Source organism: Dermacentor albipictus, chromosome 5 (genome assembly GCF_038994185.2).
Source record: "Dermacentor albipictus isolate Rhodes 1998 colony chromosome 5, USDA_Dalb.pri_finalv2, whole genome shotgun sequence".
NCBI classification, from domain to species: domain Eukaryota; kingdom Metazoa; phylum Arthropoda; class Arachnida; order Ixodida; family Ixodidae; genus Dermacentor; species Dermacentor albipictus.
In genome coordinates, this window is record NC_091825.1 from 169557390 (window position 1) to 169575157 (window position 17768).

Genomic DNA, 17768 nt, shown 5'->3' on the forward strand with positions numbered 1-17768 from the left:
TTTGTCCTAAGATTTTTACGCTGTAGCTGTGCTTCCAAGCCTAGATAAGTTTCCCTAGATGTAGGAATTTTATGCTTTGCATAGGTTCGGAAAGGAAGAAATTTGTCCAAATATGTTTGTGCAATATGGTTGTGTTGGGGTTTTTGCTTCTGTGTGAAATGTTTTTAGTATACTATTACTCCAGCATCTGTTTGCCATATGTATTAACATGTGTGAACTTATATTATGCCTGCTCCCTTCTGTAATGCCATATTGACCTTGAAGGTATGGAAATAAGTCAATTTGGTTTACAACTTGCAGGCATTTATATAATGTGTGTTGATGAGCTAGTTTGTACATTACTTGGAAAATCGAACCGCACTAATTACAGGACTTAACAGAAACAACATGGGGTGTTATTTTGTGCCTTCTTCTTAGTCCCATGTTTAGTGCAGCTTGTTTTTCTGAGCAATTATAAAAGCAGCAACATTTATGAACCCATAATCAATCACGTGACCCATTATGGCCCACCAGATATGCATGTGTGAGAGATGTATTTTCCAACCACAATACTCTCGTTCAGACTAGTAGACCAATGTATTGTTCCCATTCAACAGCTTCACCTTTACCACTGTAAACCCCTCTGCCCTTCTAGAGTTCCACGGTAGCAAAGGCTCTTGAATGGCGACAGCGCATTCCATTTCAATGGCTAAGTGTGGAGTAGGGAACCATGATGATAATAAATTTTTCCACCTTTTGTTTCACCTATTTTTGCTTGCCTTTTCAAGTCTAGACACCACTGTGTGAATGCTGCAGATCGTCTGCATTTGCGTAGTACTTCCCCACCCAGCTGTGTTTGTTGTGGCTGTGTCACATCTTCCCTGCCCCCCATCTTGCATTCTGTTGTGCGCAACTCAGCTTTGCCGGTGCATGTGCTTCCTTGCTGGCTATGTTCTTTAGCTGGTGCGTTAGGCCGTGTACATGAGGCACAACGGCGACCTTCTTCCTTTTCTGTAGAATGTTTGCTTCTTGTTGAACCTTGCTGTTCAAGAGTCTCATATTCTTTAGCAACCCTTCAACGACCGCTGTAAGCAGGTCTCGGGGATAGCGAGCATTGTTGAGCTTGTTACCTGGTGCATGAAGCGCTCTTCCATTACGTGATGACACAACTTCTTTAGGGCGGCCTGTAGCACTTTGGTCACGATAGCTCGTTTTACATTCTTGGAATGGTCAGAAATGTATGGCAAGAACCATTTGCAAGGGTGGGTTTTGTACTTCCAGCATGTGCACTGCTTTTCGAAGGTGATGACCAAATCAGGAAACCTAATTCCTTTTCTTTCTGGCATTTCAAAGGTCAACTTTAAATCTGGACGTGCTTCACGAAAAGGGGTCAGAACACCTTCCCTACATTTGTTCAACGTCTGCCGTACTGCAAAACGCAAGAAAATCATCCATTGCTAGAACGTGGTTGTCTTTTAAGGCACCCTTAATGAGCCCACTGCTGTGAGGAAAAGATCACACAAGTACTGTGCGACAGAAGAACTTCAGTTTGGCCTAGATGGTATTTACTGCAAATCATATTGACCGCAAAAAAGACGGGGACAAGGAAGAAAACACATACACAGCACAGGTGGTATGTGTCCCCGTCTTTTTTGCGGTCAATATGATTTGAAGTACTGTGCGACTTGCGCTACTGTGCGATTAGGGGTGGGCGAGAGGGGCTGGTGAGCATGCGTCTCCTCCTCTAGTTCGGCTCTGGTTGCACATGGCCTGTGCGCACGACTGAGCGCATACACGGCCTGCATGCCCTGTCTTAGAGGTACATAGGTTGGAAGAGCCAAGATGGCCGTGACTTCGTGTGCGCCGTCTTCTCACGCATTTAGTTCTGAAGGTTGTGTCCTCGAGTTTCAGAGGATGGACAGAAGTAGACACAAACAGCACTGTGTGTGTCTACTTCTGTTCTTCCTGTTTACTCCGCACTGTACCCAAAGTGTGTGCGTGTGTGCGTGTGTGTGTGTGTGTGTGTGTGTGTGTGTGTGTCAGTGACTGTACTTGTATACATAAAAAGTCGCTTTTTTTATATGATGTGAAGTGCCAATATTAGCAACTTCACCATATCGAGGTTTAACTGTGAAACTTCAAGCAGGAGGTATGTTGGCAAAATAACTTGCACTGCAACATCACTTCAACTTGAGTGCATTATATTAAATATTCTAAAATGAGCTTAGAAGTAAATTTAAGATATAAATTAGGAGTCTATTTGCATAACAAAAACAAATTATTTTTACGGAAGCCATTTGACAAGCTGAACAGTCGTACCTTACAAAGGTGTAGGGAAATTATTTAAGTGAGGGGAAAGCTAGAGTTGACTTTGGATGTTTGCAGCACTGCATAGTAGTCGGGGTGCATAACATTAAACCTTATTTGCATGGAAACAGCACCCCTCGTGTCTGTACGAATTGGTGTGAATGACCAGGACATGCAGCAGAAGTTCTTTCTGACATGCATGAGCCTTGATAGACAAACCCCTGGAGTGACCTGATAGCTAGCTACGGTAATTTCAATGTACTTTATGTGAATTTGTGGCTTGGACAGTAATTTAGCAACAAGGGTTAACCGTGCATTACCAGGATAAAATATGCACTGCATATCAAGTGGCGAATTGCAGAATGTGCAAGAAAATTGGTGTGAGACCAATTTGCTGACCTGCTGCAGTAATTCTGCATTCCACCAGAGCTGAACTGCACTAGTGTTCAACACGTGCAAACTTCCCTACCTGAATTATTTACTAAAAGAGTTCACCGAAAGTGATTTGCATAGTGCAGGTGAACCTGACTATAGCATAAAGGCACATGGGAAACCTAAATGTTCACAGTTGAGAAAAAAAAAGGCAGCAAATAGCCTTCCTTTGTGGCACTGTGCTATAGTCAGCTGGTTTGTTACATGTCCTTTCAGAACATGGCTGTGGTGACAATTTAATTTGTTGTAATAATACATGTACAGGTTGGATAGCCATTCACTAAACGATACCTATAAGGCTTTCATAATTTTCACCTTTCTTTGTTGCATTCGAGCAGCTTTAATATCATGTGGCCCATTTCTGTTTACAGAGTACTTCCAGGTGAACAGCTTTGAACAGTTTTGTATCAACTACTGTAATGAGAAGCTGCAGCAGTTCTTCAATGAAAGGATTCTCAAAGAGGTGACCGGCCCTTCTCTGCTGACTGTATGTTGGAATGCAGTGGCTTGTGTGATATTTACGTGGGCACTTCTATTAGTTATTGCCCTGTAATTAAGTTGTTAACTCTTCAGAAATTATATTGCTTGTATTTATTAATGCTGCCATTCCCCCTTTGGGCATTTCATCAGGGTTGTGCACAAAATGTGTGAAATAGACAGACAAAAAGTTGTAACAAACCTGCAATGCATAGCATCATAGATGCAATATTAAAATAGAATGAGACTATTTACTGACCAGCAGCTTATGTACGAACCATTAGGTATGCATATACATTACCGTAGTTTTCCACATTTAACCTGCCACCGTGTATAACCTGCATCCTCAAATACAACAGCCCAGAAAGAAAGAAAAAAGGAATCCACATGTATAACTCATGGAAATAACTGCATACAACGCTCAAATCTTTGCATAAACAGTCTCCATTCGCAGATGCACAGCTCATCCACATCATATCTTCAGCCAGCTGCTCTGTTACCCCCTCCCCATTTGGCAATGCTGACAAAGCTGTATCCACATGATGGATGTGATTGCGGACGAATCAGTCATGTGACATGTGCTATGAGTCTGATCATTTCGGAGCTAGCATTGACACTACGGAGGACACTGTAGACAGAGCAGCCCTCGCTAGGTCAACAGCGATGGAACAAATGCGACTGATTAAAAAAAAAAAAACCTCCATGGTGTCTCTGGCTCTCCCTCCCACATAGAAGTGCTTCATGCAGACCAAGGGAGCGCCACTGGCACGTGTGAGTTATGATCACGTCATGTGCAATCCGCAAGCTCTAATCGCGATTTGCTCCGTCATGTGAATACAGCTTTGTCTTTAGCTTCTGCTGTGTTTAGGTGCGTCCTCAGTTGCAGAAATAAGCGCAAGCAAGGCGGCAGGCTTAAAAACGCGCACTGTGTTTCGAAGGTCACACCACTGCGCGCGTTCGTGGTTGTGGAGAGCAGTGGGCAGGCGAGAGTTCTCGCCCTCTCTCGAGATGCCTCGGGAATGACAGCACGGGAATGAAGCTTGCTGAGAAAACACGGCGCGCGCGCCAGTCGGGTTCGTCGGTGAGAGCATTGGCCCCATCAACCACATGACGACTTCGGCACCTGTGATTGGCTCACTCGGGTTTGCGAAAACGCAGCACTGCAAAAAAATGGGTTTGGGACTCATCCTCGCGCGGCAGAGAATTCTTGCCGTGAAAGCGGCTTTCGTGGCGCGTGTTCGTAAGCACGTTGCTTAGCGCGCGCTTATTTCCGCAAGAGAGGTTGTACCTTTAGGACGGCCATATAGCATAGTTCTTTGTGATCCAAGTTCTGATTTGCCGGTGTTGCATGCACTGTTTACTATTAAATGCGAAGTGGCTGCCCGTAAAGAAGAGGAGAATGGGTGACCAAGGAGAGCAGAAGGAAGCTTCAATGCACGGGAGTGGGGTTCCCTAGGAGATAATGAAACTATGAATAGCAGGAAAACCTTGTCTTGAGATGTGGCTTCATGGCACCATAACTTCACCTTGAGGTGAAGCCACGCTGCCGAAGAAGCTACACCTTGAGGCGAAATTTGCATATAGCTCTCACCCCAACTTTGCTGGATTACTTCGATATACCACTTCTGGCTACCATCGAGCTGCCAGAGCCAGCCAGAGCACCTTCATTTTTCTCGGCTTGCTCCGCCCACTGTGCAACGCACTTCCGCCGCACGTTCGTTTTGCTCGGGCCGGGCGGTTCTATCTTCCCGCCGACTGCCAGAACCAGCCAGAACGATTTTGCTTTGGCTGCTCTCTGGAAGTTTTCTGGCTAGCACATGACAAAAAGAACCAATGAGAGCTCGCCGCCATCTTTGTGGGGACTTGACGGATTGCAACTCAGGAGCTTGAGGATTTTTACCTCGCTCATGTTGAATTCCAATGGCGGAGTTGGAGCAAGTTTTTCTGCTCGTTTCGGAGCAAGCTTGTTCCAATGACAGAGTGAGGGCGGGAGTAAGGTGTTCCAATGAGAGAGTCAGATGGGATTCAGAGAGGGAGTCACTCCGTGGAGCAGAAAAAGATGCTCTGCCAAAATCGGCGGATTGGACCGGAACTCTGCGCGACGTATTTCCTTTACTACGTTTGTCTGCTGGGAGGCGCCACTGGTCACGACTCGCGAGGAAGCAAAAGCTGCTGCACGCTTGACGAGATATCCATTCCGCACTTAAAAAAAAAAAAAAACAGGTGAACGGTGCTGAAGAGACAAGTGACCGGTGCGGCGGTGCTGGGAGCAAACAGCAGAAGGAAATGACAACACGCAAGGCATCCTGGGTAACTTGGAGATAGAAGTTCCGCTTCCGCCTTGCTCCGGCAGCGCAGGTTGTGCTCCACTCGTGGATTTGGAGGCGTTGCTCTACGCCAGAGTCGAGTGCTCGCTCGCGGAGTCTGTTGGCTGCTCCGACTCCGCCATTGAAATTCAACATCAGTCAACTGGCTATAGTCATCATCAGATTCCATTACTTCTGGTGTTATCTTCTAAGCTTCTAAAGCACCTTGCGAGGCATTATCTTCTAAGCTCCTAAAGGCCTTCTGAGGCGGTGTGATACGAGCATGAGGACTGGAACTAGCGATACAAGGACTGGAACTAGCTGGCAGCCGTCTGCCAGAACTACGAAAATCGAAGAGGCCCACTGTTAAATTTTACTATTCTTGGTGCGAGTTATACATGCAAAAAATGCAGTATTAGCTACAGCGAGTGACAAAAAGACAAAGGACAAGAACGAAGTGAACACCCAGTGCACTGTGTGTGTTCCCTTTGTTTGTCTTTCTGTTGCGCTGTAGTTCTTGCATATACAAAGACCAGCTACTCTGGGTTTGTGTTGTTGCAATGGAATGATGCCGGCATCTGTCATTGTTAGGTTAAACTGTGGCACGGGCCTTGTTTTGCCATTACAACAAGAGATAGCACAACCATTTCAACTCCACAAATTCCAATTTCCAATTCCAACCAGCTCTATCATATTATTGTACACAGGGAATGGGCATGTAACATGCAGACATGCCAGCAACTATATATATACACACACACACAGTCGAACCCGGATATATCGAACCAACATATTTCGAATTATTGGCTGTATTGAACACACAGATTACCCCCTTGAAGATACTATATAGAAGTATAGGACAATTGCGTAGTACATCGAATTCCATTTACACTTTCGATATATTGAACGCCGCACCGCACCGCGCCCCTTGAAGGTGCGCTTTTCCCAAAGGCATTCGTGTCCGGTCCTCAGGGGAAAACACTTCCGCAGAGTCAGTCAGCAGGCTCCTCCTCTGTGCATGCGCCACCGTCGCCTAGCGACGGAGACGCAGAGTCTTTCCCCCGTTCTTGCGCCCCCACCGGCGCAAGCTCTCTCGCTCCTCCTGTACTGCCACCACCGGTGTGTGCATTGGGCAAGGCCATTGGAGCTCAGCGGAGAAAGTGCGCGGCATGGAGACGCGGCGACGTTTCCAAGGCACGCTTCCTGGGGAAAGGAAGAGAGAGTGAGGGTCGGCACGCTCGTTGCCAGAGAGGGCTCAAAAAACGAAGCATAGCTAAGCGGCAATAGCGCCCACAGCGCCTTCGACGGCATATTCCGCCGATCTTTTTCCCCGCTCTCTTCTTTCTTTTCCCTTTGATGTTCCTTCGCCGCCCCGTTGACTGCCGCTCAGACTGCTCCATCTGAGCATCGCGCGTTTTCTTGTGTGTACCTGTTTCAACGTGTCGTGTGTAGCATGTATGATTGTGGTCATCTGGCGACCTATGGCATCCGCAGACATAAAAAAGTGGAAGAATCTGGACTTTGCAAGAAAGCTTGAAGTAATCCGGCGTGTCGAGAATGGAGAAAAGAAGTCCTCCGTGTCAGACACGTTCAACATTCCGCGGTGTACTTTAAGTACGTTGTTAAAAAACAAGCAGGACATTGAGCTTAAAGCAGGTAAGAAAAGTCGCTCGGGAGCGTGTCGTGTGCGCCCTGCTGCTTTTGACAAAGCGGAGAAGGCACTCTAAACGTGGTTTCTTGAAATCCGAGCGAAAAATATTCCCATGGATGGCCCGATGTTAATCGAAAAGGCCAAATGGTTTGCTACGGCTCTTGGCGAAGAGAACTTTTGTGGTGGCACTGGGTGGCTGCAACGGTTTAAAGACCGCCACGGCATTGTAGGAAAGGCCATTTCAGGCGAAAGTGGGGCTGTCAGCAGCCAGAAGATGCAGCAGTGGCTTTCTGAGGAGTGGCTGAAGATCACTGCGAAGTTTCCGCCTGCAGAAATCTTCAATGCAGACGAAACTGGTCTCTTTTGGAAAATGTTACCGAATAGGACACTCGCTCTTCGTGGAACCTCATGTCACGGCGGTAAAATGAGCAAAGTGCGTGTGTCGGTGCTGCTAGCAGCCAACATGGACGGCTCGTGCAAGCTACGGCCATTCGTGATCGGGAAGAGCAAGTCACCGCGCTGCTTCAAGAACTGTAAACAGCTTCCCGTCTGCTACGGCTGTAATAGGAAGGCCTGGTTGACACGTCAACTTTTTGTTGAATGGCTGCAGGCTTGGGACGCTGAGTTGGGCAAGTCAGGCAGCTGAGTTTGCCTTCTGGTGGACAACTGTTCGGCCCATCAAACGACTTGCAAGCTGCAGCACATCGAACTGAAGTTTCTCCCGCCGAACACCACAGTGAGACTGCAGCCCCTCGACCAGGGTATCATAAAGGCATTCAAGGTAGGCTATCGGAAACGACTTATTCAATGGTTCATCATAAACCTCCGCATGGGAACCGATCTCAAGATTTACCTGTTCGGCGTGATCCAGATGATAACCGGCGCTTGGGGCGACGTGAAGCAGGCCACAGTAGCCAACTGTTTCGGCAAGGCAGGCCTTGAAGTTGCCGGAGATGAATTTCCGGAAGCTTTAGATGACAATGAGTGCTTGGAGGATGCGTTTCGCGGCTTGTCCAATTTTCCCGGCGCCGTACCATCCGAAGTGACTGTTGATGACTTCATTAACGCTGACAGCGAAGTTCAAGCGGTAGCCGACCTCGCTGATGAGGACATTGTGACCGGAATAGCTGGCGTTCAAGACGGCGATTCCAGCGATGACGAGGGCAACTGTGTTTTCGAAAAAATGCGTCCATGCACAGCCACTGAACTGGCGTCAGCATTCAGCCTGATTTGGCGCTGTTGCAATGAAATGGAAGGCACTGGGCTCTCGCACTTGGACAGTCTCGAGAAGATTGAGTCTAGTGTTTTCAACTTCATTTCCCAGCAGCCCAAAATTAGTGATTTTTTTTTCAGTGAAATAAGGCGCTTTCATATTATGTGCACGTGCTATGCGATTCGCGGCTGTTTCAATCGGTAAGTCACAATTTGTTATGATCACGAGTGCTTTTTTTGGCCTATATCTGTATATCGAACTTTCGCTATATAGAACTATTTTCCGATCCCCATCGAATTCGATATATCCGGGTTCGACTGTATGTAATGCAATAGGAGCTATTGTATTCACACTAAATATCTCTGGGTATTAACACCAATGCTGAGGTAAGGTCAAGTTAACAAAGATGTAAAAATGATTACCATTTGCTTACTTTGTGCTCCTATTTATCAATGTGTAGTATACTTGTGGTGCTTGTCCACCTGAACTTGTCACAGTAATAAAATTCCTAAGGAATTGTGTTTGCAGAACCTAAATTTGAAACTCTGCATCATTGACATGCATGTCAAGATTCAGCATATTGGGTTGCTTGTTTGGACCATTGTGCTCATGAAAGAAAGAGCGCAGCTTGGTCTTCACTTGCAATTAGCACACTTAATACAAAACACAAAGCTGCCACACTTGGTTGTAAATAGGACATAAAATGTAACGGATGATGAGCTTTCGTATTCACAGTGGTGATTTCTTCATTGCTTTCAAGTCGGCAACTTGCACCTCTTGCGTGGAAGTGCATTTTTGTTGCTCTGGCAAAATTCAGCCCTTGTAGTTATTAAGTACCAGCCCATTTAGCACCTCTAAAACAGATCTCTGAAATGTGGCCTCCTTTCAGAGCAGCTGGAACGTAGGAAGATATTTACAAATACGCCACACTTGGCCAAGAGGCAACAGCCCGTGCTTGCCTCTCCTCGTGGTCGTCTTCGTATTCACACTACTGGCCTCTTTGTCATTGTAAATACTTGTGTGTAACACTACCCCAGCGGCTAAAGCGCCCTCCTGGCACAACTTAAGGCAGGGCTCATAGCACCCTAGCACAAAAACGTCACGTTTTTGTGCTAGGGTGCTATGACGTCAGTATTTTCTTTCCTTCGCTGTCACGTCATAACAGCCGCGCTAGCGATGGGTTTTGACCACGTGAAAGAGCTTTTAATGACTTTTTGGAGCTGAATTAAAATTATTTTCAAATGTTTGCAGCTTCCAATACCTCGTTGTGGGTGCCCTTCGCATAGAGAAGCAGCATGTAGCGGGCTTTTTATAGCCTCACAATTTGGTGTCTCAACCCCTTTAACATTGAAATGATAGACAGCATGAAGGTCAATTCGTTTCGATGCTGCTGCCGTACTTATCTTGCTTAATTTGCTATCGCAATCGATGCTTCACCTTTCGAGCAAAACAGCTACTTTTCTTCTTCTTCTTCCTTTTGAGGTTCATCACTCACTCTTTGCAATAGAGTTGTTAGACATTGCGACGAACGTTTCGGAAGTGAGGCGTTTCAGATATTATGAACTTTGGATAAAACTGACTTTTCCTCGGATTATCAGGGTCCGTTGTAATGAGAGTCAGCTGTATCACTTTGGATTACATCAGACCATTCTTCTCGCTTAGTTTGGTCTACCCATATTATTTATTCAGTGAATTCCACTACTAACGAACCCAGTTGTTGGCTACAGTGCACGAAAGCTTGGGGAAATCTTGCACAAAAGCTTGAGGAAATCTTGTCTAGGTGATACATATTTAATATACTGTGCTGCGATGATGCGTGCGCTAGTGCAGTGCATACAACTGCTTCCAGAGACTTGCGGAATCTGCAAAAATGCACTTTTTCTTATGGAATGAACACAACAGTGGCAAACTTTCCAACTGCATGCCAACTATATATCATGAGGCATGCTGTAATGGTGGATTGCAGATTAATTTTGACCACCTGGGGTTCTTTAATGTGTACCTAAATCTTAATACATGAACGTTTATGCATTCCCCCTATGAAATGCAGCTGGTGCAGCCTCCTGCTTAGCAGCGCAATGCCATAGCCCCTGGTCTACTGCGGCAGGTCATTACATAAGCTTGTCATTGATTATCAGATATTCTCTTTAGTAGGTTGTCACAAATAACATGTTACAGGAAAAATAGATTCCTTATCTCTACTTTGCTGTCTTGAAAAATGTGACATCTTTGTAGAAAAACTGGGTATTTGTGCACATGCTCGTAGAGGAACTTGTTCTGGGGAACACAAGTCAGTGTGAACTATGTATGGAGCTGCTGCATTGTGCTCAAGTACTATAGTGGCCCATTATCTTCATAACGAAGTGAATTTCACTCTTTTGGTTCATTTTTCACTACTTGTTACATTGTGCACGATTAAACCATTTCAGGAGCAAGCGTTGTATGAAAGAGAAGGCCTCTCTGTGAAAAAGATAGAATATGTGGACAACCAAGACTGCATTGGTGAGTGCTCCTTCTCGTGGTGGCGTTAGCTGTGGGCAATGTGTGAGGGCACTGCATTGCAGACCTGCTGGAGGGAAAGGGCACGGGGATCTTTGACCTGCTCGACGAGGAGAGCAAGCTTCCTCGTTCGAGCCACACCCACTTCACCTCTGTGCTGCACAGCACACACCCCAGGCACTTCCGCCTGGCTGTGCCCCGAAAGTCCAAGCTCAGGGACCACCGAGAGATCACCGATGACGAAGGATTCCTCGTCCGGCACTTTGCTGGAGCTGTCTGTTACGAAACGGTACGTAGACTCCTGCCTTCTTCATCGGTTGCATAGCACCTTGTCCGGTGTTCAGTGTTGCATGAGAAGAACCAGGGGAATGGGCAGGCTTCAAGTACAGTCAAACCCACTTATAACGGTACCCCATCATTGATGCACCGTCAACTTTTGTATGTATTCTATGGTGGAATAAAGTGCTTGCTTTACCGGTTATAACATTTAAATATGTCTACCAGGGTGGCCGTGCTGAAAAGAAAAAGGAAGCAAAATTCTTGAAAAAAAGAACGCGAGCTGCCGCACCTGCCTGCATGCTGCACACCTTCAGGCCTCACCTGCCTTTGTGCCATGCACCTCACTAAGCACACCTTCATTGCATCGCCGGCTTCCCGCACCTCCCTTCTAGCCCTCGGACGTCAGCGCAGTTGACACGTGTATCGAATGGGTGGAAGAGAGATGAGCGTGTCGCCCACCGTGGTTGCTTAGTGGCTATGGTGTTGGACTGCTAAGCACAAGGCCGCATTTTGATGGAGGTGAAATCTGAAAACACCCTTGTACTTAGATTTAGGTGCACATTAAAGAACCCCACGTGGTCCAAATTTTCGGAGTCCCCCACTACGGCGTGCCTCATAATCAGATCGTGGTTTTGGCACATAAAACCCCACAGTCTAATTTTTAGAGATGGGCGCATGAGGCCGGTGATGCATGGGGTGATTTGGTGAAGCCATGCTGTGCGAGATCTGTGCCAGATGCACGGCGCAACAGCATGTGTGGCGAAGGTTCAGAGCATGAGGGTAGCCTCTCGCTTTCTTCGTTTCTTGTTCAAGGATATTGCCTTTTCTTTTTCTCTCTCTCTCTTTTGGCGTTGGCACCCAGTAGCCAGTTTGCTATAGCTAATAATGCGGCACAGGATGAAGCAAGCAGTTTATTTCACCATAGAACATGCACAAACATCTGGGTATTGTTAGACCTGCCAACACTATAAGTGGATTTGACTGTATTTCTTGCTGTCCAACAGATAACCCAGTTATAACCAGTTAGTACAACCCAGTTATAACAATTATCAGTTATAACTACGGGTCTTTCTTGGCACTTGAGTATTGTTATGAGGGGATCTGACTGTATGCCCTACTCTATAGTGCTAAGCTCACACTGAAGCCATAGGCAAAATGGAATTGAAAGTGCCTTTTAAGGCATTCTTTGTGAAAATAATGTGTTGCAAAGCAAGCGAAGACATTTCGTGTTGCTGTTCTTGTTGTTCATTAGCATTCTGTTGTTTTCCCATTATATCGGTTGCATTAATGATTAGAACAAGATAGGTGGTAGAATTGAAAAAAAAATAATTGGCAGATTTCAGCAGCAGGATGTCACAGTAGAAGCCTCATCTTCTCAAGAACAACTTTCTTGTGTGCATGACACATCATTCTCGTCTGCTGCAGTACTGCTTGTTGCGGCCTCCGAGGTACATGCGCAAATGCCACCACTGTGATAGTCTGTGTAGGGTGCAAAATACAAAGTGCAACGCTACGTAGTACCTAGCTTAGTGGTTAGTGCATTCAACTTCCAACTGCACATTGCCACAGAAGCACAAGTGTGAATCCCACTGCCAACTTCACTTTACGGCCTGGGTGAACCTAAGGTGGTTGTCCAACGCTGACAGCTGTTTGTGGTAGCCTAACACAAAGGCAGGATGGAAGACCTCTGCTACGGTAAAACATCTGTGCATTGCAATGTTATGATAAACAATTGCCTGTATGACATCAGTTTGCCATTTTGCATCTGATCACTCGTTCCATAAGAAAACTGGCTTTTATTTTTTTATTCATTTCTTTTTATGCTTATGACGCACATCCTGAAATTGAAGGGTATTTTCATGACTGAGTTCTGACTGCACAGCCTACCACTTCAGACTAAAAATGCACACTGGATTGACTGTATGCATGCTCGAAGCAAATAGTACAATTCGGCAGGAGTGCTGTGCTATTTGTCACAAGCACATGTTGGCGCTGTGAGCACAATGCATTTGTGACCTATAATTTGCATGACACTATCATAAGCAGACACTTTCCGCAGAACTTGCATTATAAATTGCACATTTTCACTTTTTTGCATGCTATATGCAACATAGAACTGCAAGGCAGTGCAAAATTTGAGTCTCTTCCACAGACCACACGATTATCTTGAAACATATGGCATGAATTTGTATGCCATAGTTTTGTGCAGACAAGCACGTGTCTTGTGCAGCAAGGCAGCTTGTTGGTCACACCTGCTGTAGTGAGTGTAGTGCTTAACTCTTGTCACTTGTGCAGGCCAAGTTCGTGGAGAAAAACAACGACGCACTGCATGCATCCCTGGAAGGGCTGGTGCAGGAGACCAAGAACGGCTTCCTGCGGGGCCTGTTTGACGTTGGCGACAGCAGGCAGTCACTGTCCAAGGGCAAGCTGAGCTTCATCAGCGTGGGCAGCAAGTTCCGCAGCCAGCTGCAAGCGCTCATGCACAAGCTGCAGCAGACGGGCACCCATTTTGTGCGCTGCATCAAGCCCAACCTGCGCATGGTGGACCACTGTTTTGAGGGCGGCCAGATTCTCTCGCAGATCAAGTGTTCAGGTACATTGCCTTGTTGCTATTAGCGCAGTTGCTGGCCACGCACACTATTGAGCCACATTTTGACGCTGCTGTGTTTGTGGGTAATAAGCCATCGTCCTAATTTAGAATTTAGAATTTTTCTGCACAGCATATTTGTCTATGTAATGAGCGCACCAGTGCTTATTAAAATGAGTCCTTAGCGCATATAGCACACACTGGAGCCTGTCTGTACAGTAAAACCTCGTTAAACCGTAGTTTCGTTTTAAAAGTATTAATGCGACAGCGTTAAGAAGCTCGTGTCGCAAAAAAGCCGGTCTCGTCGGTGTCGGCGGCGTTGGCCGTGAGCGAAAAATCCCGGAAGGAAATTCATAAATAAAAACAACTTGCAAGATGGGCTGGGTGGGAATCGAGCCAGGGTCTCCGGAGTGTGAGGCGGAGACGCTACCACTCAGCCATGAGTTCGATCGTTCAAAGTGGGACAAAAACGCCTCTAGTGAATGCGGTGTTGACTTGCAAACGTGCTGTAGAAAGTCACGCTGCTGTGTATATCGGTAATTATGAGCATGTAAATTACAGAAGTCGTAGTTAAACACGTAGCGAAGTACGTTTCCGCTACCTTTCTTCTGCCCTTTCCGCACAAGCAGAGCCATCTTACGGCAAACGCAGGAGACCCCCTCCTCGCAATGTATGACGCTGCCCCAACAGGGGGCGCGCCATGCACGCATTGGGGCTGTGCGGGGACTGGTGCGAGGCGCGTCGCCGCCCGGTTGTCCGTGCCGATCACGACGTTCCGAGACACCGAGTATGTTCTTTGGTTTGTTCCGCTTGCTCAGGCGCACGTTTCGTTGCCGCGCCGAACGCTGCGTTGCTCGACGCTCACCGCGTGATTGGTGGGTGCGAAGTCCGATGCGGGGCACCTCATAAGTGATCGCTGCGCCGTAGCGCATTGTCTTACACCCCTTGGCGGGTCGACGGGAACGCTGTCGCACTCCACTCTTGAAGGCGAAGCTTAAGCGTCTTCCAATTTTTAAAGTCATATCCCCAACTCAGTGGCCATTGAACATAATCTGTTTTGTATCTGCATAAACCATACCAGCTTATTGCGTATACATCGGTTAAAACGTAGCATTTCCACTTTTCGTCGCGCAAACACGGTGGTGCATCGTCTCCATCAGACGGCCCAGCAGAAAAACAAGCCTCAGAGATCAGAACAATGGCCTGTAAGTGTCCTGTGCATTTGCGCGTGAAGCCACATCGTCATTTCGACGTTGCGCCAGAGAGCATTGTGGCATCGTGCTAGCGAGGACTCGTGTCATGCTGAAGCTCGAATAAAAAAGACTCCGGGTGCTCAGCATAGAAGAAAAATTAGGCATCGTCCATGCTATCGAATGTGACACGAAGAAGTGGGCGCTGGCACACGACAGGGGTCTGCTGTTGACTACGGTGTGTGGCATTTGGAATGTGAAGAAGTTGCTCGGCAGCGCTGCTGCGGCCGCGAGGAGATGTCGGCTACGAGGTTTGACTTTTCGTCGTCGTTGCCTCTGTTGTTGCTGAAGTGTCGATAGCAGCAGTGATGAGGATGACACGGAAAGAGACGGCACGGGTGATTCAGGCCCGACAGTGGCAGAAGCTGCGCGTACTTCAGCCTGATGAATGCAATCGTCGCGACAAGAACAGGGGCGTGAGAACATAACTATTCCAAACTAAAAGTATTCCAAACTCCAGCACCGGCCAATGAAAAAGGCGCCCCAGGACTTCTGCAGCACTACTGCGTGCATGCACGGAGAATATGTAGCGCCAGCGAGGAATCTGCCATGCGAGTGTTTGTCGAGAAGAGGGGCTGGCTGAAAAGCTGGCACGCAGCTTCAGTAAGTTCGAGGCCGCTGTCGTCGTGCTAGGCCGCCACGGCATCAAACGAAAATAGCACTTTTGTTGCGCGGAGTGAATAAATATTGCGTGTTTCTTTCCCCTTTCATCGCACTCTCTCTGAGTTCTGTTTTCGACCGGTAAGCGGGCGATCTCATGCTATTTTGGTTAAACAGTACTACCGTTTAGTACGTACTTTTTCCGAGCTCCGGCCAACTACAGTTTAACAAGGTTTCACTGTAGCACATGATTTCATCACAAGAGCCATGTGTACATTTTTCATCATGTAAACACAAATTGTACATTACACTAACAGGGTGTGTACCAACCGGGAAAACCAGGAAAACCGGGATTTATCAGGGATTTTGAGTAGTCTGCAAAAACTCAGGGAAAACTCAGGGAACTTGTGCCTCTGTCAGGAAAAATTTGCTGTGTTATAATTGAAAGGGTCCGAAGTCGCGGTAATGTTGGCTCGAGTAACAGACAGGAATCTTAATGAATCATCTTTGACGCCCTGTCGTCGGCTGGAGGAGTTGCCAGTGTGCAGTCAACGACCGACTTTTTGGATTCCCGATAATTTGGACGCCTTCGCGGCACCCCCACGTACACCATAGAGTCAATGTATCAGAATGTCTGAAATTCCTGACGCAAGAACTCTTCGCTGTCCGATTTTCCTGACGTTTTGCAATGACCGCAGGTGCGAAACGGCATTAATCAAAGCCACCACCACTGCCATTTTGATTACCTCGCCGCCTCGAACCGGCGCTCTCACACGTAGATCCGCTGGCAACCATAGCCACCACTGCGGCAACGCTTGGCCTAGCTGCTTCGACGTAAGCTATGAAGCTTCTTGCCATTGGGTGCCGTGATTTTTATTGAAAGAATTCGCTGCTGTCAGCTATGGCAGGGACTCTGCCTTTGTGATCCTCGTGATTGGCTTAGAAGCTTGGAAAGCATGGTGCATCGTATAATGCTGGTTCTCGAAAGTCAGCTTCGCTTCTGTACAGAAATGTTACTTGGTGAAGCATACGCAAAAGTATTGCAGTGAAGCAAAACAAGCCTGGGAAAGGGCAATTGCCATGGGGCACACTATGTATTCCTTAATTATACACGCTTGCACCCGGTATTTCCTGTCACAGTACGAGCACCGATATGCCTAATATGTGTAGCGACAGGCCTTCAGAGTGTTTTCGAATGTGCCTGTGGCGGTTTGAGCCCTTAAGGGCAGTAAATGACACGCATTTATTTTTCCCAACTGCCCGATTTTACGGACTTTTTCGCGTCCCCTAGGAGTTCGAAAAATCGGACGTGGACTGTGCAACTGACCAAGAAGATGCTTCAAATGGTCCGTGGGACGAATGAGTGGCAGAAGGAGGACAAGAACAGAAAGGACCTACGCATTGAGGGATGAACGGGAAAGGAAGCGTGCTGCTGCCGTTTTGAAGGAGCTTGAATTCAAAAAACAAAGTGTTGACTGATGCCGAGATGCAGGTCCAAACCAAAATAAACTCTTCAAAGCAGTGAAACACAACACTGAGGTGTCGTGCGCAGGCTGAGAGTATGTCAGGACAGTTGAGGTTGACTTAGGAGCTGTTGAAAGAGAATCTCAATTGTGACAAAGTTCAGGCCTCATACACTGAGCTTGCTATCAGTTGATAGAAATAGCTCATATTAAAAAATATTTGCTTCTGTATGCATCTCCTTTTTTTATTCGTATTTGAGAATAATGCCAGACTCCATTTGCAATTTTTTTCGGAGACATTTCATTTGCTGTGCATTTTACTAACCCCTCCAATCTATTCACTTTTCGAATAACATAAACGCTACTCCTTAGTGTTCAAATTGGATTCAGTAGTTTTTTTTTTTTTTTTATGCTTACTAGAGTGTGACAGCATCGGGCGATATGGTTTCAGCCCGTCATCACATAAAACATAGTTCTGCATCACTCAGGGAATATTGCAAAGGCACTCAGGGAAAACCTGCAAAACTCAGGGAATTTGGAAATGTCAACTTGGTAGACAGCCTGAAACTGCTTGGAAGGCAAATTCACATTTCGTGTGCTTAACGGTTAACTTCGCTCCTTGGATCCTTCAAAATAGCTCTTCTAATGTATTTAAGTGCTCCTCCCACGGGTCAGTTGCAACCAGACTGTGATCAATGTAGTGCTCTACATTTTGCATTCCATGC

General features: G+C 46.7%; 1 protein-coding gene across 4 annotated transcripts in view; it reads left to right on the forward strand.

The window, feature by feature from the left end:
- jar (Myosin heavy chain 95F jaguar) overlaps window positions 1-17768 on the forward strand; it is a 207026-nt gene that overhangs the window by 78236 nt on the left and 111022 nt on the right. For all 4 annotated transcript variants that reach the window (XM_070539306.1, XM_070539307.1, XM_070539305.1 and 1 more), the window contains 4 exons: window positions 3090-3181; window positions 10795-10867; window positions 10930-11153; window positions 13439-13736. In XM_070539306.1, the coding sequence (XP_070395407.1) occupies window positions 3090-3181; window positions 10795-10867; window positions 10930-11153; window positions 13439-13736 (687 nt within the window). The remainder of the gene's footprint in view (window positions 1-3089; window positions 3182-10794; window positions 10868-10929; window positions 11154-13438; window positions 13737-17768) is intronic.